Source organism: Scylla paramamosain, chromosome 5, assembly GCF_035594125.1.
Source record: "Scylla paramamosain isolate STU-SP2022 chromosome 5, ASM3559412v1, whole genome shotgun sequence".
Lineage (NCBI taxonomy): Eukaryota > Metazoa > Arthropoda > Malacostraca > Decapoda > Portunidae > Scylla > Scylla paramamosain.
Window position 1 is genome coordinate 34,631,372 of NC_087155.1, and position 24,749 is coordinate 34,656,120.

Sequence of the window (24,749 nt, forward strand, 5' to 3'; positions counted from 1 at the left end):
TGTGGTGTTACTTATTGGTTGTGTGAGAAGGGACGAGAAAGAGAGAGAGAGAGAGAGAGAGAGAGAGAGAGAGAGAGAGAGAGAGAGAGAGAGAGAGAGAGAGAGAGAGAGAGAGAGTGTTACAAGCTTTTAAAGTTTTGTAAGACGCCATAACAAGTAAAGTATCTTGAGGGTATTTGAAATGTAATGTAGATAAATTTTCTATAGACTATAATTTTTGTTTTGCCTTTAGAGTCTGCGTGGGTACGCTAATAAGATCGCCTATAAATTTCTGGAATAAGAAATTAAAATAATAAAGCATAAACTGGCATACGTTCACTCATTACGCATCCACAAAGAAATAATAATCGAAGTCAATTAATTCTATATTCTTATTACCAAAAGTATTCGTTTATATACAAAATTTGCAGTAATTCACCCAGTCTCCGCCCCCACACGTGATTTGAAACTTCCCTAAACACACCCACACACACACACACACACACACACACACACACACACACACACACACTTTGCTATTTGGACACGATAAAGACGTTCGCGGCGCGGACCTCACGGGGGCGTCTGGAGGCTTGATTGCGTCTGTCCGTCCGTCTTTTGAGTGCTCGGGTGCGGGCGGCCAATACCTCGCCAGCGCGCCGTGGGTGAAGGTCTCTATCGCCTCATCTCCCCTAATGAATATGACCCTCTGCACAACACGGTGGCAGTCTCCTCTGGCAGTTAATAATTATGATATCATCGAACAGGTCCCGGCGGTGGGGTGCTATCGCGGGCCGGGCACAGCCGCTAATGTGACAGTATCGCACCGACCACGTCCCCTCCTCCCGCACTCCAGCGTGTAAGTACAAAATAAAAGCTGAGGCCCTTGGTAATGCCGGCTGTTACGCCCCGGAGCTAGGTGACTCGGGGGGCGTGGCCGGCTGGAGGAGGCAGCGGGAGGCGCACCGAGGCTGTCTCAGGTTTCAGTCGGGACAGCATTCGTGAGGCGCCCCGGCTACGCTGACCTCAGGACCTGAATGACAATTACACCTTTTCTTCGAGGAATCGAGATACAAACGATGTCCCGCTGTTGGCCTCGCTCCTCCCTGCCCGCTCTGATACTCATACCGAATGAGAATTACGCCTATTTCAAGAGGCAGAGAGATAGGAACCTGGCTCGTTTTTTCCCTTGTCCTCCCTTGCCTTTCCTACACAGGAGGGCGTGATGGATGGGAGTCACACCTATTTTCTGGGAGGGAATGGAGATAGGAATCACTTACACTGCCGTCTTACCTTTCACTCCCCTGTCTTGTCTTGCCTTCCCTACCCAGTCGGATTTAACTCTGCCTGCCTCGCGTCCCCCTCCAGGCATCTCCGCCACTCCTCTTCCTCTCTTCACTCCGCGTCTCTGTGATACAAGTGCTTGACGTACAAACTTGTGAGGGGGACGTGATGCCAAGATATCACGAGGCACCGTCCTGTGACTCACCCGGGAATGTTTTAATTGAGTGAGTGTTATCTTGTGTCGCGCTGAAGGGGACAAATTAAATGTTAAAAGTTGAGGTGAAAGATAAAAGAAGGAAAGGAGGTAGTACGAGAAGCTTCTCGTAAATGGAGAAGGTGTGTCTGGGAAAATGTGCGACACGTTTGGCAGAGGACAAGTTTTGTGTTTGAACTGTTATTGTTGTTTCTTTTACGAACGAAAGGACTCACACACACACACACACACACACACACACACACACACACACACACACACACACACAAGAAACATATTACAGTACAGCAACAAATACGTAACAAGCGATAAATGTTTACCAGGTCATAATTCGAGGATTAGCATGTAAGATTGCACAACAGGAAAGTGGCCTTTGAAAATTAAACCATGCACTGAACGAATAGTCTCAGTTACAAATGAATACTGAGCCAACACTACCTTCTGCAAAGCGATAGTGGGTTTGTTTATGCCCGAGTGGAATTACGTTCATTTGACATCTATTCACATCACAATTAAGAGATCCACTTAATGTATACCAACTTAACGTCCTTGTGTAAAGCGTTAATCATGAGTTTTTGTTAGTAATTCGTCGACTAGCGCGATTACAGAGAAGCAACGTAAGAATCTTCATAATACGCCGTCTCTCCATGCTGAGCCTCTCACTGAATTGTGCAGCAGCGGCGCCAGAAAAAAAAAAAAGAAAAAAGAGAGGATCGCTGAATTAAAGATCCGCCACCTCACAATAAAGGGAATTTCTAAACTGAATCTAACGCCTCTTATGAGCGCATAAACTTACGTCAAACTCCACTAATTAACCTTCGCGTCATACTTACATCCCCGTAATTATGTAAGATTATGAAGTTATTAAGTGGAGTTGGTAGTTTGCCTCCTCACTGGTTGGTTGGCTAGTTATCAGGTGTTCCTTTGAAGACCTTAATGTTTGAACGTAGTACTGTACAACGAGGAACAGCAGCGTCTGTCTTGGCCTCCCATCCTTACTCCAGCAGTTTGAGTATCGGCAGTAGAGAGAGAGAGAGAGAGAGAGAGAGAGAGAGAGAGAGAGAGAGAGAGAGAGAGAGAGAGAGAGAGAGAGAGAGAGAGAGAGAGAGAAAGAGGTCATCACTGAGTTTACCTATGGATAGACTCATCACTTTGCCCTGTCAGATGTGGGCTGTCAGGCGAGAGAATGAGGAGACTGTCTTTAATGTCGATGACGAGACGACCCGCAAATAACCCCAGCCAGTCAGTCGGGTTACCTCCTCTGAACTCTGTGTATCGTCCCCAAGAAGCAGGCTTATACACTGAACCAAAAATAAATTTGTAAAAGAAAACCGATCTGTTGCCGCGGTCATGGTGTGAGTATTAAGCTTTACACCCCGAGCCATTTTTCATACTTTTCTTTTAAGAGAGCGTCGACCAAGAAACAGGTTGTAGTCTCGTGGGCAAGAAAGATCAGGGTCTAGTCTTCTCTCACTCTACCTACACTCATCGGGTATACTATGCAAAGGATAATGTGTTTCTCGGGTGTGTTTGAGCGGCCGCCACACCCCGCCCCATAACTCTTCCATTAATTATGCCGAGGAAAACATTAGGATCAGGTGCCGCGGTCAATTTATGGCAGGAAAGTAGCCGAGAGAATTTTTAACACCTCGATGCTGAATCACCTCGTCGTGTTTAGCCCAGTTTCGTCCGGCTTATTATTTGCTGCTCTATACTTACCGCAATTTACTGGATAATTATGAAGCATTCGTCACTGTCAGCGCGGCCCGCCGAGGTTGTTTATTCCGTGTAATAAGAGGATGAAGGATTTATTGATTGGCGAGGGTAGTGGCGGAGCTTCATCCATCACTCACTGTTGTACCGCTGCTGTTGCTGCTGCTGTTGCTGTTGCTGCCGCCTCCCCTGCTGCTCCTGGTACTCCCCTGTCTCTCTCTCTCTCACTGCCCTGCTTCCTTCCTTCCTTCCTTCCTTCCCGATTTACCGTCTACTGCTGCTTCTCCTCTGTCTTCCTTACGTCTTGTAGTTTATTCTTTCTTTTTTCTGTCTTTTTCATTTTTTTTTTGCCTTACACTTTTCCTCTCTCTCTCTCTCTCTCTCTCTCTCTCTCTCTCTCTCTCTCTCTCTCTCTCTCTCTCTCTCTCTCTCTCTCTCTCTCTCTCTCTCTCTCTCTCTCTCGTTTTCCTCCTTTCCGTCACTGCCTTCAAGATTATTCCTCCTTCTCCCTTCTTGTAAATATAAGCACACCTGTCTCCCGGGCTGTGCATATTTGTTTGCTTCCTCCTTAACTTTCTCTCTTTCTCTCTCCCTATTAATGTATCTGTCTATCTTCTTGTCTGTCTTTTCCCACACATACCCACTCCATCTCTCTCTCTCTCTCTCTCTCTCTCTCTCTCTCTCTCTCTCTCTCTCTCTCTCTCTCTCTGATAGTCTGTTATATCCAGTATTCCTCTTCTCTTTTTCACTATTTCTCTCTTTTTTTCAGTGTGATATATTTATTTTTACTTTTCGTTTTTCCCCTTCCCTGTGATTTTGTATAGAGTGCATTTTTTTTTTTTTTGTATTATTTTCCTTAAAATCTCTGTATGCATTTCAGAGTGACGAGTAATTACATGCTTTCATTAGTACCTGCCGGGTATTTAAGCTATTCTCTCTCTCTCTCTCTCTCTCTCTCTCTCTCTCTCTCTCTCTCTCTCTCTCTCTCTCTCTCTCTCTCTCTCTCTCTCTCTCTCTCTCTCTCTCTCTCTCTCCTTGACCTCATTTTTTTTTCACATTTCTCTTTCTCCTTCCCTTCTCTTTTTCCTTCCCTTTCCATGCCTTCATCTTCCCTTTAGTCGTTACTCTTCCCTTGCCTGAGGTGCCACCCGCCAGCCCCCATCTGATCCCTTGAACTATCAGAGTAAACTCAATCTTTTTTGCTACTTGGAAGCGAATGAGGTGTTGCAAAAAGGTGGGAGAGGTGAGGGAGGGACATGAGAGGAGGAAGGGAGAAGGGTGAGGGAGAATGACGGATTGGTAGGAAGGAGGAGGGGGATAGAAGGGAGGGTGTGAGAAATGGAGAGACTAGGTAAAGGATTGTTGGTGCGTTAGTTGTGTTTACAATAAATATTCGTGGGTTTGTGTGCTATCTGCGTGGTAAATAAAAGGTACCAATTTTTTATTGCTTCGTGTCATTTGTTGATTTGCTATTTTATTGTTTTGTTTATTTTTTTTTCCGATAAAGGGATTTGTTGATGTGTGAGGGGAACAACAACAACATTTTTCCATTTATTCTTAGTTGCTTTTGCTATATTTGATTCTTAAGCACATACGACATTGTATGTGCATGGATTACGTGAAGAGCAGCCACACCAGCTAGATTTAAGTTAGGTTACGTTAGGTTAGGTTTGGTTTGGGTTGATTAGATTTAATTAGGCGAGGTAACGATAGGTATGATTGGGTTAGGTTTGTATTGGCTTGGTTCGGTTTGGTTAGTTTAAATTACGTCAAGTTATCTTATATTTAGTTTGGTTACATTAGGTTGAGTTAAGCTGTCTGTCTGTAAGTCACCTATCACATTTATATCTAGGATGAGTTATGTTAAGTTGAATGAATTTACTTGTTATGTCTGTGTCACTTAATCTAACATACACCAACACATCCTAAATAAAGCAAGACTAACTGGTCATACTCATCCCACATTCTTTACTGGTATGCGTGTGGAAGTGACGAGAGAGCATGAGGTAAGAATTTACTTCATTTACTCGTGCCGTGCTGACTCACTTTTACACTCACGCAGGGAACACCAGTCCACCGCGATAACACCGATAAGGTCGTATCAGGAGAGATAACACCAGTCTGCTCCCTCCAGGTTGCGGTCTTGGTGGTACCAGCAGGAAACGTTATTAGGATTATGTAACTTGGCAGGATTTCCCTCACCGGTGCGTTTCCTGATTTTGGAGAGCTGGTAATGACTTGGGCATGACGTGAGGGTTGCTCGTACCTGGTGAATCACAGAGAAGTAAATGTGTGTGTGTGTGTGTGTGTGTGTGTGTTTGTGTTAGTGTTGTAATTTGGAGGGGGATAAGATTATACGTTGATTACAATAATTAGGTACATGAAACTTCAAAGACCAACGGATTCTTAGATGTTCACTACGGTATATAATTTCAAAACACTTCGCTACACTGACTACGGTATTAAAAAAAAAAAAATCAACAACAGTGTAAATGAAAAGTAACAAGCATACAGTAGTCTTTGCTTTGATCTACTCCTACTGTTTAAGTGAGGAGGACATAAGTACCTGTATTGTAAAGTACTGAGTGTATAATGTAAGTGGAAGCACAGTAGAGGAAAATGGAAAGCGTGTAGTAATAACTGATGGGGGATGTGTGTGTTCAGCCAAACAGGTGAAGTGCAATAGGGCGGCCTTGGCATAACAGCTTGTGTGTGATGGAGGGGACGTGAAATGTTAAGCGGGAAGAGAACTGAGTGCCTGGCTCCCTTGATAAGAGGCAGGTGTGTGTGGTTGGGTTCACTAGCACGTGGTGAGTATTTGCGTCTTGTTACTAGCGAAGGGCGAAGTGTGTGTGTGTGTGTGTGTGTGTGTGTGTGTGTGTGTGTGTGTGTAATTCGTGTTTTGCTTAGTTTCAGTATCCAAGACATGAGTCAAGCTAATGTAGTTATTTTCCTCACGTATCTTCTTTCATTCTACTATTTATATGTGTTAGGATGAGAATAGAAGCAGCTAATAGAATGAAGAACTTAATAACAAAGAACACACACACACCACACACACACACACACACACACACACACACACACACACACACTTCGCCCTTCGCTAGTACCCTTAGGAAGTAGAGAATAGAGAGAGCCTGAAAAGACAAAGAGAAAGAGAGAGAAGGAACCAGAGAGGCAGTATCAGCGTCTCCTCTCAACAGGGTCACGATGAAATACAGTCCGACGCCCCGTAATTAATATTTACTTGCTATTTATGACTCCTAGTATATTAGCCCACGTGTTCCGGCTGGGGGGAAGGAGAGCCCGGAGAGAGAGATGCCTCGTGGAGCGTTGATTTACAGGCCAGGGGTGACGAGGACTAGTTGGCGAATCCTTGCAAGCTACAAACGTCTGTGAGATGTGTTAGACCGTGAGTGTATGCTTGTGCTCTCTCTCTCTCTCTCTCTCTCTCTCTCTCTCTCTCTCTCTCTCTCTCTCTCTCTCTCTCTCTCTCTCTCTCTCTCGACGACTTCAGACTGTTACGAAGGAAAGGGGATTAAAATAAGCTTTAATTTGCGCCTTGCTATTTTTTTCTCGTTTGTTTTTAAGAGATTTGTAATTTATTAAGTTTCTTGCCTCATTTTTTGCCTTATGTTCCTCTCTCTCTCTCTCTCTCTCTCTCTCTCTCTCTCTCTCTCTCTCTCTCTCTCTCTCTCTCTCTCATTCTCACATCATTCCGGAGTCCCTATCATTCCCTATCATTCTGAACATTACTATGCAGGGGGCGTGTAGCGACTCCTAGTGCGGCAGGACACGCGGGCGGCGGCGGTGTGTGTTTATCGTAAAGACCTGGCGTTGGTAAATGTCTGGGTAGCTGAAATATTGCTGCGGGAAGGCTTCATCATGCTGTCCAGGCAATGGCGGCTTCAGCTTTCTATGTGTCTCTTTATTTGATTTACCTTTACCATTTTGTTGCCAGTTCATGAAGTCGGTGAGATAGTGGTGGAGGGGCTTTCCTTGCGATACAGGTTTTGTCTATTAGTGTTGCTGCTGTAAATGGTCTTGGCGCACATACACACACATTCGCACATGCACGCCTACACGAACTCAGATTGCATAGCTATAGACGTGGTTATTGGTGTCAGGTATATACAAAGGTATGTATCCTTGCGATTGTATGCTTGGAATGGTGGTCTCTCTCTCTCTCTCTCTCTCTCTCTCTCTCTCTCTCTCTCTCTCTCTCTCTCTCTCTCTCTCTCTCTCTCTCTCTCAGCGCCATCCCCGGGAATTAGAGGTCTTAAACATGTCACATTGGCAGTAAGAAAATTATTCCTGGCCACCGCCAATCACCAGCAAATTGGCAGATACAAAAAAAGCTCCTATATATCGCCTGTCAACGCGTGCGGATCAGAGAGGACGAGGAAAGATAGCCCGGGCATGACTCAGAGCAAGGCAGGCCGCGGGGGATGAAGCCGTAGTAGTAGTGTTAAGGGAGCCACTTTGGAAACTATTATCAGTACTGGGGTGTTAACGGTGTGGCTGCGAAGAGCTTGAGTCTCGTCCTCCTCCCTCTCCCTGTGCATAAGTTGTTTTTTTTTTGTGTGTGTGTGTGTAAAGAAATGGTGGTGTTTGGTTTATTTTTTTTTTCATTTGTTGTTGGCGGTGGTGGTTCAGTATATCATTTTTTTTTTTCATTTATTTGTTTAGTGTGTGTGTTTTTGGAAAGATTTGTAATTTTTTTTACTTATTTTTTATTTATTTTTTTTACTTGCATTCTCTCTCTCTCTCTCTCTCTCTCTCTCTCTCTCTCTCTCTCTCTCTCTCTCTCTCTCTCTCTCTCTCTCTCTCTCTCTCTCTCTCTCTCTCTCTCTCTCTCTCTCTCTCTCTCTCTCTCTCTCTCTCTCATTTTTTTTCAACTCGTCAATTTTGTGAGATTAATAGTCATCACTCTCTCTCTCTCTCTCTCTCTCTCTCTCTCTCTCTCTCTCTCTCTCTCTCTCTCTCTCTCTCTCTCTCATTCTCGTTTGTTTATTTTTTTCCTGGCTGGTTGAGAGATTAATAGTGTTGCGTTGTGTTTTTTAGATCAAAGGATGACGGAGCTGACCATCCTGGCTGGCACTTGCTGATCCTTCGGGGTAATCTTGCTCTGAAAGGTAAAATGCAGTGTTGAGTTGGATCTTTTCTCACTTACGGATTTCAGAGTTTTTTAATGTTGTTGTTGTTACTTTGTCGATTATATTTATGTGATGTTTAGGTATGAAAAGTTTTTTTTTTTTTTTTGCTTGTTTGTTTGTGTTATTTTTTTTTTTTAGCTTAGTAAGTGCCATTCTGCCATTGTTTCGTCCTTCTAGTCCTTCTCTCTGCTTTATTCTTCACTTCAACAACAACAAATAATAGTAATAATAATAATAATAATAATAATAATAATAATAATAATAATTTACAACACGATCCATTTCCTCTCTCCCCAACGAAAGACCCCAGCAAGCACTCTACATACATTCACCCTTCACTCCAGCCACCCTTACCACCCCATCACTGTCCCGTTCTGTCTCCAGTCCCATTCCTCTCTCAATGTGATCCCGTTCTATATATCAGCTTTTCTATATACTTCTCACTCTTTTTATTTTCTCCTTCCTTCTCCTTTTCCTTCCTAGATCCTCTTCATGGTATACTGTTTCAAATACTGTTTCAAATACTGTTTCAAATATTGTTTCGTACAGCATTATTTCTTTCTTTTTTATCTTCTACATTGTAAGTTTTTACCTCCTCCACATCCCTCCACGCTCCTCTCCCCACCGCCCCGTCCTACGTCACCTCCCAGCCGGGTTCATTCCACCCATCCACGCCCCGCTTCCGAGTCCACACTGCCCACTCTCATTCCTTCTCGTTTTGTCTCTTTCCGCTGACCTCACACTGCTTCATATAACTTCGTCTTTCTCAACATTCTCATCTAAGGTCTTTTCCTAGCGTTGTTTTTTTTTTTCCTTCCTTGCCTCATCTCGCCCCGTCTCATCCCGTCTTGCCTCACCTCGTTCTGTCCAAACACATCCTGTCCATGTCGCCCGTCCCGCCCCGCCTCTCAGCCACACCATCACCACCGTCGCCACCTGCGTCGCCTGTCCCGCACCGCTGCTTCCCTTGCCCGTGATGGATTCAGACTGACCAAATATTTACAATTTTAAGGAAAGTACAGGTCTGGTTCACCGCAGGACTTGTCACGACCCTTCCGCCGTCCTCCACCTCTCTCTCTCTCTCCCTCGCTCATCGACTATCCCCACCCACTGTCTTTTCTCCGCCTACTTCATCTCACATCCACGCTCAGTCTTATTCTTAAATAATGGTATTTATGTGTATGTGTGTTTGTATGATAGCAAATGCCGGTATGGTTCACCTTTATCTCTTATTCTAGGGATAAGTAGAGGAAGATTGCTTGGATTGTAAGAGAAGCACTGCTATAATTATCACCCTTCCCTTCTTGTTTCGTCAAAGTGAGCAGCAAGACAAGTAAGCACTTTATGACTTGTTAACATGATGGAGGCAAGCTGTGACTGTCCTTCCATAATGTCCAAGTTGTAATATTTCATTGGAACTGTAAAGAAGTGTGTATACACCCACCCAAAAAAAATGTCCGTGCTGGTGATGTATGTGCGGGACGCTCCCGGTGTTGATTTACAGTCGGCGTTACAGTATGTAGTGTGGTTAATATTTCTGCGGCAGCGGCAGGGAAAGGACGCCATATATCAGCGACGGCAGCCCATGGCGGCCCGTCTGCTGTTATTCTCTCCGGGACGCCTCGGCAAATAGACCCGGGACGTGGCTGGCGGGATGGGCGACTTATACTTAATTACCGTTTTGTCTGTGTCACTCACTGCCACGCTGAATGATATTATAAATAGTAAACGTTGAATCAAATTGCCCCCAAATAAGGTTCGTCATCCCTACATCAGTCAAGGATGCCAACCTTCCCGTCTGCGGCGGAACATTTAGCTGGGCTCAGGCTGCGGGCCACGCTGGCCAACCAGCCCCATCCCACACCACCCCAGTACTAGAAGTCTTGTGTATCCAAAGCAAACACACGCGCGTCACTCCTTGCTGATTTCAGGCACACGAGTAAAAATATATAAGCAGTTGAGGGTGTAAAACCACATTGAAATGCGCGGCTGCAGACGTATCGCATCTCGCCGGCCATGCACAGCGCGGGATGCAGTGGTAGTGAGGCTGAGGTGTTGTTAGTGTTACCTAACACGCTACCCATGACACGGGGACTGGGAAGTGCGGTAACATTAACCAGATAATGTAACGCTAATGATTCGTGTTTATAAGATCAGAAACTGTTTCTCATTATCGTGGTGTTAAAGTCCTTTGTGTTGCTTACTGCGGATCCGTCCACTGTGCTACTTGAGTTGCTGTCTCAGTCAAGCAACACACTCCCAGGCCACTCAGGTGCTCGCCAATCCTTCGGCGTCAGTCAGTGAAGGATCACCTCCGTTACCTGGCCGGCGGGAACTGATAGTGGAAGTCTGAACTGCTCATGGGACATATGTTTCAGGATAGCAAACTTAACACCACGCTGCAGTAGAAGCAAAGAACTAACAAGGTTGTGAGTCGCATTATGTTTCGTGTTCCTCACATTTACAGTCATTGTAATCACCGCCGCGACAACTACTGACTGCACGCGAGGGAGTCTGGCCAAAGGTTTCTCTTTATTTTTTGTAAGAGGATAAAACTGTATTGTTAAAGTTTGAAATAAATTCATAAATTCATCTCTGTGAAGTACAGTGTTGTACGATTATTAATAAGCCATGGAGATGATTAGCTTGTTCAAGGGCATGTATTTAGTATATTATGAAAAAAATGGAAAGAGCTCATACATCTGTCCCCTGGTCTGTGCACACCAGTAACTAGTAGTAACGATGCCACCACCACCCAGCTCCTTAGCAGCAATGCCACCACCACCACTGTCACCCAGCTTCGCAGAGTGTGATGAACCATACTGCTGCGCCATCACCACGCCTTTCTTTCTTCACTGTCCGTTGCTGGGAAAGGATATTGGTCACTGCTGACGTACAGTATTGCTTCCACCATCGTCATCATCAGTAACAATAACAAAAGCAGCAGCAACAGCAATAAAGATGTGGCCGTGAACATAACTACGGCCATACTTTTGCTGCTGCTGATACTACTACTACTACTACTACTACTACTACTACTACTACTACTACTACTACTACTACTGTTACTACTACTATTACTGTTACTACTACTACTATTGTTACTACTATACTACTACTACTACTACTACTACTATTACTTCTACTACTACTACTACTTCTACTACAATTACTTCTGCTATTATTACTTCTACTACTATTACTTCTACTACTACTACTACTACTACTACTACTACTACTACTACTACTACTACTACCACCACCACCACATCATGATAAGCATTTCCTGTCGCCCATAAATCACTTGCCGTTTTGTTTACGTCAAGCACTCCGTGGTGTTATTCAGTCTCATCATCAGGGTTGTCACGAGCTTCACGGCGTGGGAGAAAGATTAAAATGGAATCACGTGTTGCTTTCTGGGTTTTATTAGTAAGTAAAGCACTGAGGAGAGGGAGATAAAGGCGTACACTTAAATTATACATCATTCGTCTGTTTTCTCTATTCTTTCATCATCATCACCACCTATTCTTATCACTTTTAAGACTACCTCAAATTCTTCACCGAATAGAACAGAGGTGTGGCAGGATGAGGGCAAGGATGAGGGCGAGGAGCAGCAGCAAAAACAGATGGAAAAAAACATGTGATTATTATTAGAAGTAGTAATAGAAGAGGTAGTAGTAGGGGGAGGAGGAGGAGGAGGAGGAGGAGTACGTTAGTGAAAACGGAGGAAGAGGAAGACAAGGATGAGACACATGTTAAACCCTCTTCTGAGTTAAATGTCATAAACCTCCTAAGGAAAGTCATGTTAAATTCTGAGGCGCAGACCCTCATTGCTAGATGGCCGGTGTCTCTTCGTTGCCCCTGTTGAGGCGCGAAGTTTCACCGTCCTCTGTGTTTGAGTCGTATCCTGTTGACTCAGCTTGGGGAGACTCGTTTGACGCTTCACTCAAGGTGTTCAGAGGGTACCTAGCTCTCATCTCCGTGGCTCTAGAGTTCGAAGTGTTGCTTAGGTACCTGAGGAGCAGAAGAAGCAATGCCGGCTGTGTGATTCGGCAAGAATGATGAAAAGGTGGAAGGATCGTAAGAGGACCAGCCGTTCCAGGTGTTGTTAAGTTAGATTATGTTATGTTAGTTTAGTTTAGTTTAGTTTAGTTATGTAAATTTAGTTGGGTTTAGTTAGACAGGATTCGTATGTTAGCTTACTGTAGTTTAGAATAGGTTATGTTAGATTAGGTTCAGTTTAGCATAGTTTAGGTTATGCCAGATTAGGTTTCAATTGGACTTGTTAGGTTATGCTTTGAGTTTATTATAGTCATGTCACTTAAGGTTCAGTTTTGTTAGCTTAGTTTAATTTAGTTTTTGGTTATATCAGATTAGATCTTGTGTTGTCATTTAAGTATAGTATAGTTTGGTTAATCTAATTAGCTTAGTTTAGAATTTAGATCGTGTTAGCTTTAATCAGATTAGAGAAGCAAATTTACAAACCTAACACAATTCATCCCCCCAAAAAATAACTTGAATTACCGATTTTCATATGATCTCAATGGAACGTTACCATCTTAAAGCTACGAAATACTATTAAATTACTATGCAATTCCCCTCACTGATACAAGCACTGGTGATAAAAAGGAAGACTCACTTTGAATCGCCATGGGTGGACATGATGCTGCCCAGCTTTCTGCTGTGGAAGGAGGAGGTGGTGGAAAAGCTCGAGGTGAATGTGGTGGTTGGGGAGCGAACATTAGGGGAGGCACCGCAGCCCCACCTCTCGCGGATCTGAAATCAACGTGAAATTCAGTTACTCGTGTGTGTGTGTGTGTGTGTGTGTGTGTCTGTGTGTGTGTGTGTGTGTTGGTGAATGGGTGTAACAGTTAGTACAGTACCTTACGTAACGTGCTCCGGTTGAGAATGAAGACTAGGAAGAGAGTAAAGCCTTCCAGTGTGTTGATGATGTCGATAGCCATCCTGTAGAGAAGGAGGAGGAAGAAGATAAAAGGAAGAGAAAAACAAAGAACAAGAGAAGAGGAGGAAGAGGTAGAAAGGGGAGTTAGATCGTGAGTCATGAGAGGGCAGGTTACCAAATAGCAGTTTATCTAATTTCATTCCATAACAAGACAGCACCTTAGTTTGAAACCCTCGCACTGCACTAGACTCACCATTCGGCACACTTGCCGTGCTGGTAGGACACCACCTCTGCGATCCACGTCACCCCCATCACCAGGAACAGCTTCACGTACAGCCACATCCTGCATGGACGCCAACAATTATTTCTCTCTCTCTCTCTCTCTCTCTCTCTCTCTCTCTCTCTCTCTCTGCTCCGTATTATGAAACAATTTGCTCGACTATTTTCAAAGGCCACAGAGATGATTAGTCAGGTTCTCAAGAGTGTTTCTCCTGTTAATAATGTAAGTTTTGTTAATCAGTCACTAGGGTTTTAAGCACACGCTTAAAAACCAGTGTAAGATCAACAAGAGCCTTTTGAATGTAGTGGAGGAACGGCGGGGAAGTATTTCAGAATATGGACCCTTCTCTCTTTCTTACCTTTCTCGATTCACTTCACGACTCCGCCTAAGCATCGAATTCCTGTGTCCCTTGATCAGAATGATCATCACCAGCACGAAGAAGACGATATTTGTCAACAGCACCAGGGACACCCATGAGTAGAAGTAGATCCAGAGCGACTTGCCGACTGTGGGTAGGAAACCGCATGCCAGAAACGTTATTGAGGACACTACGAGAGGGCACAGTAGTTCTTGTGTTTAAAGTTTACCCAGGAAGAGAAAGTCAGGAACAAAGGTTTAATACACGATACTATTGACACGCTAAGAGGGCTCATTAGCTCTTGTATTTAGAATTTACTTTTGTGAGGTTAGTGATAGCTATGTTAAAGGCAGGGGAAATTAAGAAGAAGAAACGCTAATATACTCTATTAGAAGATACATTAGTTCTGGGTATTGGACGATTGTATTAAAGTTGCATTAAATAGGGAAAGAGTCAAGGAGAACTGCGTGAATTTGAATATAGAGAAACATATGAAAATGTTGTTAAGGGGATGACAGTTGTACTATCTACTCATTCTTAAGAGCATCTTATTTTTGTGAGAAGCCCGGTGATAACCAGGTGACACAGGAAGACACTGCTGATAATGCCTTCAGTATGTTTTTTCTTGTAATGAATTGGGATTTCGAGTGACTTACTTTTGTATCACGCCTTATGCCGATAGCCTTTATCTCCAGCCCTGCTGATGAGGTTATTTTTAACACACAATAATACATGCTGGCGCCGTGTGAGCAAACCTACAGACAGCACATTTGTTTTGTAGACAATGACATTCCATATGAAAAAGTCAGTAGATCATCAATATATATATATATATATATATATATATATATATATATATATATATATATATATATATATATATATATATATATATATATATATATATATATAAACTTTAAAAAATCCATATAAAATTTTTAAAATCAATAAAAAATAAGCTATAAAAATAAAAGTAAAAAGTAAAACGTAAAGCAATAAAGAAGTAAAAAGTAAAAGTGTAAAAAAAATAGTAAAAAGTTGAGAGTAAAGTAAAAATAAAAACAAATGAAATAATAGGTACAAAGTTTAAAAAATCAATAGAAAAAAAAATACGTTGCTTGGGTGTGATATCCCTGCGCCTCACCTGCGAACCAGCAGAAAATGTTGTCGAAGTTTGGTCTAATGATGCCAGAGTTGAACGGCTGCTGCTCCAACACCACGGCCACCAGGGCGATGACCAGCGCGCTGCCCCACGCGTACAGGGAGTACCACAAGAAGCGGTACAGACTCTGCCGCCCCGCCGTTACCGTTCGTGTTTTTCTGTGACGAAACGTTTGCATATATTTCAGTTCAGTTTATGGTGAAAGGAAATCCGTGGCACCGAGTTAATTTCGTTTCGTTGTTGATTACTTAAACTAACCAAGTATTTTGTGTGCTAGTGTGTTTGGGTATTCGTTGTTGCTTTTCTTTCTTTCTTTTCAACTCGTTAAGGAGACCGACTAAAGAAAAGAAAAAAAAAACAAACGAAAAAAAAAAGGAGACTTCATGCCATACCACTGTCTAGAAAAATCAGTAGGAGAATCAAAAGAGATAATTTAGTTTTCGAAATATCTTTTCAGCTTTTATGGGTGTGTACTATTTTCTTTCCCTCCCTCTCTCTCGTACACATTAAGAAAAAAAGAAAGAAAAAATAAACAAATCAAATGAAGACCCTCCACGTCATACCGCAGTCAAAAGAAAAAGAAAAGAAAAGAAAGGAATGAAAAGATAAAAAATTGTTTACGAGGCGTCTTTTGCGTATTTCTTCCGCACTACCACCCCCTCCCTTCGTGAAGCAACAACAATATGTCAAGTGGTGTCAAATATTTACGTGCGACCCATCACATGTAGACCGGATGTTATGGCTTGTGACTACACCAGACCTCTGCTCTCTTGGGAAAACGCCGGGAGTGTGGAAAATGTTTGGTGAGGCGTTCCCACCTTGGGAGAGAGAGAGAGAGAGAGAGAGAGAGAGAGAGAGAGAGAGAGAGAGAGAGAGAGCCTTTTACGTGATTTATATATAGCCAAGTAAAGTAGCCACCATATCGATTGTGAATAGTGGTGTACAATAAGCTGTGCCAATTCAATGTTTCGTAATGTTTCGTTGAAGAAGCTTTGGCGCGCGTTACCGACCTGGCAAGATAAGAATGGCGAATTATAATAATCACCTTACCATGTTTATACGTGAACGCGAAAGTTAACTTAAACTAATAACCTCTATAACGAAATAGCTAGTGATTAATAACAACTGATCGTCGATTAAGAAACATTTAATAGATAAATAGTGACTAATAAACAACTGGCTTATAAATAAAGAACATCAGTAGATAATACGTAATACAGGAGTGAATAAAGAAAAACTAATCAATGAATAGGAAACCAAGAGCAGACATAAAATATCAGGGACCACCACTTGTAGGCCTCCTAACGACTGCTTGCAACTTCTCTTACGTTGTTATGCTTTTGTGTTTTTATAACTGATGTTTTTCTACCCTACAAAAAGTCAGGGTTGTCTCGAACATGTTGAATAAGAGACCCTGGACCGAAACCGTGAAGAGAATCGGGGCCTTCACCACGTACTACCCAAGAATAGCCATGGAACAGATTGACAGTGATGAGCAACGATGAGACCCACCTGAGAGTCCTCCAGATGTCGAAGCACATGACGTTGAGCCAGAAGAAGGCAGCGAGCAGACTCAGGTGCTTGAAGAAGGCTGGAAAGAAGACCAACAAAGCTAAATGCCTGGCAGGGCTGGAGGAGCGGATTGAGAGGCAGTAACTCGTTGTGGTGAAAGAGTGAGACAGTCCCGGGCAGAAGAAAGTAATGGTGTGTATTGCGGCGTGTCTTTGTTTCTACGTTGGTTAGCAGAAAGTGAGAATGTTTCAAGGGTATGTAGGCGAGTCCCGTGGTTATGTAACGATAGAAGTGCGAGTTTTATTTATTCATTTATTTTTTGCGCACGCACGCACGCACGCACGCACACACATATACACAAAAGGAGAGTTATGGCCACTATTTAGCAACGGATGATAGTGATGACGATTACAATGTTAGTAATAATACCACGTGATCAGAAAGTCTGTAATATTAAATATTTAAGATGAAGCGACTACAGTTGCTGGTAGACTGAGGCAAACAGTATATGTGTGTGTGTGTGTGTGTGTGTGTGTGTGTGTGTGTGTGTGTGTGTGTGTGTGTGTGTGTGTGTGTGTGTGTGTGTGTGTGTGTGTGTGTGTGTGTGTGTGTGTGTGTGTGTGCGTGCGCGCGCGCGTTTATACTCTGAAAGAGGTAAAAATTACACGAATACTTTCCGTAACAGTAACAATCTTCCAATGAGAAGGAATCTTAAAGAAAGATATTGAAGTGAGGTGTCACAGAGGATCCTCGTGCAACTTTACCAAGTGGCAATTTTACAAACACCAATTGCGTGTTTCACAATAACATATTGAGACGTATCCTTACCTATAGTAGTACATATTCCTGGGGACATCGGCGTGTTGGTCAGATAAGAAATGGACATCAATAAGAAGGCCACAAAGAAAGCGGAAGCGAGGGAGATGAGGCAGCGACCGTGTAATTTACCCCGCAGATCAGGCACGCTGAGGTAGATGAACAAAGTGATGCCCAAGAATACGGTTGACACCAGCAAGAGTGCAGGATACACGGTATGCTTTGCGTTAGTGCACACGGGTTCCGCATTCATCTCCACCTCAGCAAAGCATATAAGTGCTTTCGTGACGATCGTATTGTCGGCGGTTACGAAGTTGTCGACACAGTAACGGGTGGGAGGATCTCGATCATTACTGGCGGGGCTGAACAAATCTCCATTTTCAAAAAGATAAAATTTGTCGTTCTCGTTTTCTGAAGGGTCAGCCAGGTAGAGAGAGCACTGAGGCCGTCCGTACAAGATGGTCAGATTATCCAGGGGCGTGGCACTGGTTCGAAGATCTGCGTCAACAAAGTTTGGCTTCCAGAGGTGGCTTTCATGTTTCACAGGGAGACAGTCTGTTCCTTCAGAATGAATTTGTCCCTCGGGACAACACTTCCGCACACAGGTCACGTTTCCGCACGAGTTTTGATGAACGGCTGCCTGGTCCTCGTGACAGATGGTGGCCACATAACCACCTCGTTCGTCACCCCTCACACAGAATCCTTCCTGCTGTGTTTCCTTTAAAAAGTAAGACGTTGTCCAAGCTACAGACACTGCACCTGATTCGTAGAAGAGGTGGCTTTTGCCTGTGTTAAGAGGGAGGGTGATCTTTTTCTCGTTTTGCTCACACTTTCGCCCAGCCACAGTTGTTACTTCAGGCCAGTTTACAAACGTTTCGTCTATCTTGATGGGCGGTGAGAAATCGTGTGTAAAATCATCACCGCAGGGGAATGAGCCATCTTGTGCGTCGAGACAGCAGCGGGGCACTGCTGGCGGCGGGACGCACACACGAGCCTCCCAAGTAATGGGGACGCCTTCAGCGTTGAGTACGTGGTCGATGCAGTAGTGTTCATATTCTCGCTGGTGCCACGACAGGGTTCCCTTTGGAAGGAGAGTGAACTGGTGTGCTGGGTCACTATTAAGACCAAAGTACATTTTTACATAATCCCGGGGACAGACCACATTTTTCACCGTTACTCCGGCAAAATCATCCGTCAAGGACGTCTGAGTGATGCCAGTGTCAGGGTTCGTCACTACCACTCTGGTCAGTGTGTCCACGCAGTCAGAACCGTTCCACGCCTGATTTCCCTCACATCGACATTTGAAGTACTTTGCCTCATAACCTTGCCGATGGGATGCGTTTGTCTTTTCACTGTGCTGGTCATCTGGGTTTGGAAAAAGTTCATGTTGAAGGGTGAGATTCTGCCCGCGTGTCACCGGAAGTCCCGTCAACACCACTACCGTCACCAACACCAGTGTTGTCCTCACTGCCTTTGCTATTAACGATGTCCTCTGCGTCTCTCCACTACTGGGTGGTGCACACACACGCTTCATGTCAAGAACAGTAGGGTCGAGGCCGCCTGGCTCAAGCGGCCTTGAGAAGAGGCATCACATCACTCAATATCTCACAATGAAGCTGTTTGTAACACATTTCACAAAACGATGGCCATGGTTTACTCGCGAAAAGAAAAAGAGAAAAATCATATAATTGACGGAAGAAGAAGACCGCGCGTCCCGTAAGTGTGACACACTGTTGCCGCCTCGAGGCCTCGTATGGAAGTGACTTGATATGCTGCTATCCTCCCCTAATTCATTCATATCTTATCAGATCTTGTATACGTACATTATGCGATAATTATATTTTATTCATATGCATTTCTATCAATAAAAGAGGCATAGCAGGATGTTTTAGTATCTACACAATATTCATGCAGGTTTATTTAGTAGTGTCAGAGCAGTTCCTTGTGTGTCGTACTATGTGGCGTCATCAGAGCAGGGACCAATGATGCCATATCTTTGAGAATTTGAACTACGATTTTTTAAAATTTATTAGTTGCTTCTTCCTGGGGTTATTTTTACGTTTGGATGTTCATCTCATATTTTCCTTTTTTAACTGTTAAGAGGACGGACCATGAAGTTCCTTAAACGAAATTCGTGGCCTGACACCCAAACACAAGTCAAATTCATGCCCTCTAAGACCGACTAGATGACAGGAAAAGTTTAACATTTTTTAAACATGCTTCAGAAAACAAACATGTTTATGTACTTTTAAATTAATACGAATGGCTTTATAGTTCTCTGTGTGTGTGTGTGAACACTTTCGTATAGGACAGCTTGAGTAAGCAAGAAGGAAATATACGTAAGCACCGTACATGAAAAGGCAGTGCGGTGCAAGAACAGCTGATAGTGAAAGGACATCTAAATGTTTATATTGGTATTATATCGAGAATATAGGTGGCACTAGAAGCAGCAGCAGTTGTAGTGTTGTTTCTGTTGTTGTGGTGGTGATGGTGGTGGTCGTTGCTGTGATGATAGTGATGGTAATATTAATTGCTGCCAACATCTCCTCAGATGATAGTTTCAAATAGGGCGGCGGCAGTAGTGAGGGTGGTGGTGGTGGCGTGTGAGTGTTGGTGGGAAGGTGAGAGGGAACAAGAGAAAAGGAAACTGAGGAAGAGAAAAGGCACGAGTTACTGCTTGATCGACAGTGAGTCTGTGTTCTTTATAGCTTTTACAGTCCTGGAAAGAGCTGAGTTTGAGACCGATGAGTGGTTAAAGGATTCAAAAGTTCCCAAGTCTTACTTACCTAAACTAGTACAGACACCTGGGGAGAGCGGCGTGTTGATCAGGTAAGAAATGGACGTCAGTAGGTATGCCACGAAGAAAGCGAAAGCGAAGGAGATAAGGCAGCGACCGTGTAGTTTGTCCCGCAGCTCTGGCACGCTGAGGTAGATGAACAGAGTGATGCCCAAGAATACGGTTGACAACACCATCAGGGTGGGGTACAGCGGATTGGCCTTGATGGCACACACGGGTTGCGTTTGCTGGTCTAAACATATGAGTGCTTTCGTGACGATCTTCTTGTCGGTGGTTACGAAGTTGTCGACACAGTAACGGGTGGGAGGATCGCGATAATTACTGGAGGGGCTGAATAAATCGCCGTTTTCAAACATGTGAAATTTGTCATTCTCGTTTTCCGAAGGGTCAGCCACGTACAGAAAACAATGAGGCCGTCCGTACAAGATGGTCAGATTATCCAGGGGCGTGGCACTGGTCTTAAGATCTGCGTCAACAAAGTTTGGCTTCCAGAGCTGGCTTTCATGTTTCACAGGGAGACAGTCTGTTTCTTCAGAATGAATTTGTCCCTCGGGACAACACTTCCGCACACAGGTCACGTTTCCGCACGAGTTTTGATGAACGGCTGCCTGGTCCTTGTGACAGATGGTGGTCACATAACCCCCTCGTTCGTCACGCCTCACACAGAATCCTTCCTGCTGTGTTTCCTTGAAAAAGTAAGGCGTTGTCCAAACTAAAGACACTGCACCTGATTCGTAGAAGAGGTGGCTTTTGACTGTGTTAAGAGGGAGGGTGATCTCTCTCTCGTTTTGCTCACACTTTCGCCCAGCCACAGTTGTTACTTCAGGCCAGTTTACAAACGTTTCGTCTATCTTGATGGGCGGTGAGAAACGGTGTGGAAAATCATCACCACAGGGGAATGAGCCATCTTGTGCGTCGAGACAGCAGCGGGGCACTGCTGGCGGCGGGACGCACACACGAGCCTCCCAAGTGATTTGAATGTCTTCAGCGTTGAGTACGTGGTCGATGCAGTAGTGTTCATATTCTCGCTGGTGCCACGACAGGGTTCCCTTTGGAAGGAGAGTGAACTGGTGTGCTGGGTCACTGTTAAGACCAAAGTACATTTTTACATGATCCCAGGGACAGACCACATTTCTCACCGTTACTCCGGCAAAATCATCCGTCAAGGACATCTGAGTGATGCCTGTGTCAGGGTTCGTCACTACCACTGTGGTCAGTGTGTTCACGCAGCCAGAACCATTCCAGGCCTGATTTCCCTCACATCGACATTTGAAGTACTTTGCATCATAACCTTGCCGATGGGATGCGTTTGTCTTTTCACTGTGCTGGTCATCTGGGTTTAGCAAAAGTTCACGTTGAAAGCTGAGATTTTGCCCGCGTGTCACCGGGAGTCCCGTCAACACCGCTAGCAACACCATCATCAGTGTTGTTCTCATTGCCTTTGCCACCGACGGTGTCTTCAGCGTCTCCTCGCTGATGGGTGGTGCACACACTCGCTCCATGTTAAGAACAGGACAATGTTAGCTCGCTTGAACACCTCAAAATACAAGTGATAGCTACTGTTTCACAAGACAATGATGACGGTGGTTTTCTCAGGAGATCGCGTTTCCGTTGCACCTGATGCTTACCGGATATTCGGTTACAGGCAGTCACGTACACGTGATGTTGCCTCACTGATGCTTCAAACGTCCGGTTGGTGACTTTTCCTAATTTTAAGTTTTAAGTATGTGTGTGTGTGTGTGAAAGATAAAAAAAAAAAATATATACATATATATATATATATATATATATATATATATATATATATATATATATATATATATATATATATATATATATATATATAATTAGTATTCATTGTATTCATCCACCATTAATTACATTAGGTGTGTGTATGTGTGTGTACACACATGTATGGTAGAGGGGGATAGTTGCCTGGAAGGTTGTGTCTAGTTGACAGCTGGAGGAATTGAGTTTTTGAAGTATTGAACAATACTAAGTTTGCTCTGCCACAATCAGAAATTTTAGAGAGATCACAAGTCAGACATTTTGTGGCTTTCCTGTGTGAACTGTTTATTTCCTGAAGGGTTGGGCATCTCTACAAAAAGACATGGAAAAGTGCAGGGTGGTATCATCAGCGTAGGAGTGGATAGGACAAGAAGTTTGGTTTAGATCATTGATGAATAACAGGAAGAGTGGGTGACAGGACAGAACCCTGAGGAACACCATGATTAATTATATACATTTAGAACAGTGACCATCTACCACAGCAGCAAAAGAACAGTCAGAAAGGAAACTTGAGATGAAGTTACAGAGAAGGATGGAAGCTGTAGGAGAATAGTTTGGAAATCAAAGCTTTGTGATAAGACTCTCAGCATGAAGGAAGAAAGGTGTAGATGTTGACAGACAGAGCTGAAAGAGGCACACTTTCAAAGAACAATAAGAGGGACCCCATCAGGTCCATAAGCCTTCTGAGGGTTTGAAACTTTTAGGCCAATGAGGGCATGGAAAACATCATAGTGAAGAATTTTAATAGGTAGTATGTAGTCAGAGGGTGGAGAGGAAGGAACAAGCCCCAGGCTTGAGCAGAATTTCAGCTTTAGAGATAGATGTGATAGCAGTGGTGCCATCTGGTTGGAAATAAAGAGGGGAAAGAAGAAACAAAGTTATTGGAGATGTTTTTGGCTAGGTGCCAGAAGTTATGAGGGGAGTTAAATCTTGAAAGATTTTGACACTTTTTATTAATGGAGTTTTTGGCTAGGTGGTGAATATATAAACTTGGCACGAGATTCTGGTGAGGGTTTAGGTCATGAAAAACTAGAGAGAAATGTACCATGCCAGTTTTAGGATGGATACTTGCAGGTGGTGGCTTGTTGAGTGTGATGTTTGAGAATTTCATCTTTGGTATATTTCATTACAGAATTGGGCTGCATGCTTATCTGGTCCATGTCGCTTAACTGGGATTTCCAAGATTCCACATATGGCTTTTGTATGTATGGTTGTGAAAACAGGGGGGTGGCATGAACTTTAGATAAAAACCAGCAGATTTTCATAAGCATTTTTATACATTTTTTATTTTATTTTGAAAACCCATCTGTAGAAATAGAATCCTTATCTTTAAAGTAGCTTCCTTCCAGTGGTTGCAGGTGATCCAATGCGACACACTCAGACACTGTAACTATGACTCTCTTCTGCAGAAGGCCTGAAATGAAAACCTTAATTAAAAACATGTTTAGAGGTCAATTAAATTAAACTTTTTCTTGATTACTAATTAACTTAAAACACGTAAAAATATCCTCTATTCTATTTACACTTCCAACTTTCACTTCCAACCACACAGCACCAACCACACCACACACACAACCACACACACTAACCAACCACACAGCACACCTTTCTACACTGAATGAACCAACTGTAATTAACCAAAATAATGAACCCAAACCAATTTTAAGACACTGATAAAAATAATAACAATAATATTCCTCAAGTACCCAGCAGGCTACCATGATGACATTCTGCCAGAGAGCACAAGTGAGTTGCACACAAATGTACTCAAAATACAACCACGAACACCTGTGTACAGCTGAGCACACACGTGAATGAACATTACCTTGTTCATTTACTGGTTGTAAATTTCACCTTAATCCAATTCTTTGGCTACTAGGTAAAAATTTCACCTAACTTACTAGGAGTTACCTAATTCATATAGCTCTAGACATTTTTACAGTGACCTAAAATAAATATACAGAAAAAAAAAATCAGGTTTCGAAACTGCTAGGGCACCTCAGACTTCCCAATGAGAAAAGTTTATTGTAATTAGTAATAGTAGAAACCATGGCAGACAAAGAGCTGAAGTCAAGTAAAATGGAATTGGGAAGTTTAGAGGGATATGACAGAATTTACACATCAGTTCTTTTCAAATTTATGCTTGGCTGATTGATAATAATACTAATAAAACAATAAAATAAATATACATACATAAAAAAAAGTAAATCCAACAAAAATAAAATAAACGAGTCAAGAACTTATTTTCTAACTAAAATTTCTATCATCAGATGACAACGATCCTGCCTTCCAGCAATAACACTTACCACCACCTACCAGCATCACAGCCCACCAGCAACTTCAACCTCACCGACAAGGATAGTGTGTGTGTGTGTTAAATAAATCAGTCAAGTGAAGGAATGAGATTTTGTGTGGTTAAAGGGAATAATTTTTAGTATACCAGCCTCAGATGGGTTTGGAGAGAGAGGAGAGGAGAGAGAAGTAGCTTTTTAAATAATTCCACATTCAACGTGGAATTTTTAAGCCTTTCTGTAAAGAGAGAGAGAGAGAGAGAGAGAGAGAGAGAGAGAGAGAGAGAGAGAGAGAGAGAGAGAGAGAGAGAGAGAGAGAGAGAGAGAGAGAGAGAGAGAGAGAGAGAGAGAGAGAGGATGGAGAGAGAGAGGATGGAGATGGGGAGAGGGATTATGCAATACATGGATGGAACAGGTTGCCAGCACGTCTGTGCTGCAATTTTAAAATAGCCTGGTAAACTTTTAATGGTACCTCCCCGGTATGGGTTGTAAA

General features: G+C 43.2%; 3 protein-coding genes across 7 annotated transcripts in view; 1 reads left to right on the top strand and 2 right to left on the bottom strand.

Annotated features, from left to right (window-relative positions):
- LOC135100889 (uncharacterized) overlaps window positions 1-24,612 on the top strand; it is a 64,192-nt gene extending 39,580 nt beyond the window's left edge. For 2 of the 4 annotated variants that reach the window (XM_064004420.1, XM_064004418.1), the window contains one exon: window positions 24,236-24,612. Coding sequence is in view for 1 of the 4 variants with exons in the window: in XM_064004418.1 (XP_063860488.1) it covers window positions 24,236-24,343 (108 nt within the window). In the remaining 3 variants the exon portion in view is untranslated. Of the gene's footprint in view, window positions 1-8,257; window positions 8,329-23,097; window positions 23,167-24,235 lie in introns of all 4 variants that reach the window. The other 2 variants (XR_010268952.1, XR_010268951.1) reach the window with 2 other exon arrangements.
- LOC135100885 (G-protein coupled receptor Mth2-like) lies at window positions 11,759-21,863 on the bottom strand. 2 transcript variants are annotated; one of them, XM_064004415.1, is made up of 8 exons: window positions 20,167-21,863; window positions 16,565-16,643; window positions 15,035-15,210; window positions 13,891-14,038; window positions 13,506-13,595; window positions 13,233-13,314; window positions 12,989-13,125; window positions 11,759-12,363 (listed from the first exon to the last, which is right to left on the bottom strand). In XM_064004415.1, exons 1-8 carry the CDS (start codon window positions 21,677-21,679, stop codon window positions 12,183-12,185), a joined length of 2,406 nt encoding a protein of 801 aa, XP_063860485.1. In that variant the 5' UTR covers window positions 21,680-21,863; the 3' UTR covers window positions 11,759-12,182. The 2 variants fall into 2 exon arrangements, with proteins under 2 accessions (XP_063860485.1, XP_063860484.1); XM_064004414.1 differs by lacking the exon at window positions 20,167-21,863 and adding an exon at window positions 17,393-20,156.
- Window positions 23,224-24,749, bottom strand: part of LOC135100888 (WD repeat-containing protein 18-like) — a 56,309-nt gene continuing 54,783 nt past the window's right edge. Inside the window, exon 11 of the mRNA XM_064004417.1 lies at window positions 23,224-23,379. The gene's annotated coding sequence lies outside the window, so the exon portion shown is untranslated. The remainder of the gene's footprint in view (window positions 23,380-24,749) is intronic.

Coding starts and splice junctions, on each gene's coding strand:
- LOC135100885 (XM_064004414.1), bottom strand. CDS start 18,914: ATGAAGCGTGTGTGTGCACCACCCAGTAGTGGAGAGACGCAGAGGACA. Junction 16,644..17,392: donor AGGAATATGTACTACTATAG/GTAAGGATACGT, acceptor TCTTCTTTCCAG/CCTTCTTCAAGCACCTGAGT. Junction 13,596..13,890: donor CGTGAAGTGAATCGAGAAAG/GTAAGAAAGAGA, acceptor GCGTCCATGCAG/GATGTGGCTGTACGTGAAGC.